This window comes from Carlito syrichta, unplaced genomic scaffold (assembly GCF_000164805.1).
Source record: "Carlito syrichta isolate Samal-C Ts95f unplaced genomic scaffold, Tarsius_syrichta-2.0.1 Scaffold315826, whole genome shotgun sequence".
Taxonomy (NCBI): Eukaryota; Metazoa; Chordata; class Mammalia; order Primates; family Tarsiidae; genus Carlito; species Carlito syrichta.
The window spans coordinates 398,543-399,828 of NW_007259922.1; the positions used below are offsets into that span (position 1 = coordinate 398,543).

Consider the following 1,286-nt stretch of genomic DNA (forward strand, 5'->3'; position numbering starts at 1 on the left):
CTACCTGGGTGACAGAGTGAGACTCCTACTCAAAAAAAAAAAAAAAAAAAGAAGGGCTGATTGGGGAAGGTAAAGTGAGGACATTTAGTTGAGATTTCCTGAGTTTGAGGTATTTCTGGAACCTCTAAGTGGAGATGTTCAGAAGTCAGTTGGAAGCAAAGAAAGTTCTGGACTAGAAATATAGATCTAAGAATCATTAGCAAATACACGGTAGCTATTTTTCCCAGAAGAGAAAATAGAGTGATCAAAGCAAAGGGTGTAGAACAAAACCCTAAGCAATAGTTAAGGGAAGGACAGAGGAAGAAAAAAATTGCAAAGAGAACCAAAAACGGGCCAGCAATGAGAGGAAACCTGATTTCCTGCAAAGACGCAAGAAGTTCACCAGGAGTGACAAACTGGGAAGCACCCTGGTTTCAGCAAACAAGTCTGTAGTGACCCCGTGGAGAGCAGTTTCAGTGGAGCTATGGGGATATAGCACCAGACTGCAGTGGATCTAGGAGTGGGTGGGAGGAGAGGGAGTGGAGACAGCTGGCACGGACGCTTTTTTCAAGCGGCTTGGCCAAGAATGGAGAGAGAGATGATGATAACTTAATAGTGTCTCTCTCTCTCTCTCTCTCCCTCTCTCTTTCAGTGCTAACGGAGGATCGGAAGAAAATACGGGGCAAAGGAAATAAGTCCCACGGAAAGGAACGGGATCGAGTCAACTGCAGACGTTGGGATTGCCCTTCAGACAGGAGGGAGCTACTTAGATTTTTAACTGGATAGAAGGTGGAAAGGATTGCTTGGGTAGCAAGCTTGAGGACAGGTACTTCTCACTGATGTACTGCGTTTCCTCTTGGAAGCTGGAAGACAGGCCATGATAAGGAGTTCACTGAATGAATAAACGAGCGATTTTCTTCAGCCAGCCAAGTCTAGAGTTACCAACAGGTTGGAAGGAGTAACTGCATTCGAGGTAACAGCCCGGTGGGAAGCCGGTTGGGGCTGAAGCTTTAACGTTTAAAGGATGAGGCTGAGTGAGGGGAAATTTTGGCGTTCCTCTCACCACGGGGAGGGCAGCTGGTTCACTGAACAGGAGGGTTTTTTTCCAGAACCTCATGCTAGGGCTTTGATCTAGGCTCCCCCTTCCTCGACTAGTCCGTCTGCTTCCTCCGCCTAGGGCTCACGTCTAAGGTCTTGAGTCTCCTCGTCTCCACTGAGGACCAGCTGGAAGCCATTTTGATTATTCTTCACCACCGAAGGAGGACAATACAGCCCCGCCCAGAGCCAGGCGCGCCCCCGCGGCGGGC

The 1,286-nt window shown here is 48.5% G+C and overlaps 1 protein-coding gene across 1 annotated transcript in view; it reads left to right on the forward strand.

Annotated features, from left to right (window-relative positions):
* SUMO2 (small ubiquitin-like modifier 2) overlaps positions 1-1,286 on the forward strand; it is a 24,708-nt gene that overhangs the window by 3,672 nt on the left and 19,750 nt on the right. Inside the window, exon 3 of the mRNA XM_008073349.1 lies at positions 632-712. Within this exon, the coding sequence (XP_008071540.1) occupies positions 632-712 (81 nt within the window). The remainder of the gene's footprint in view (positions 1-631; positions 713-1,286) is intronic.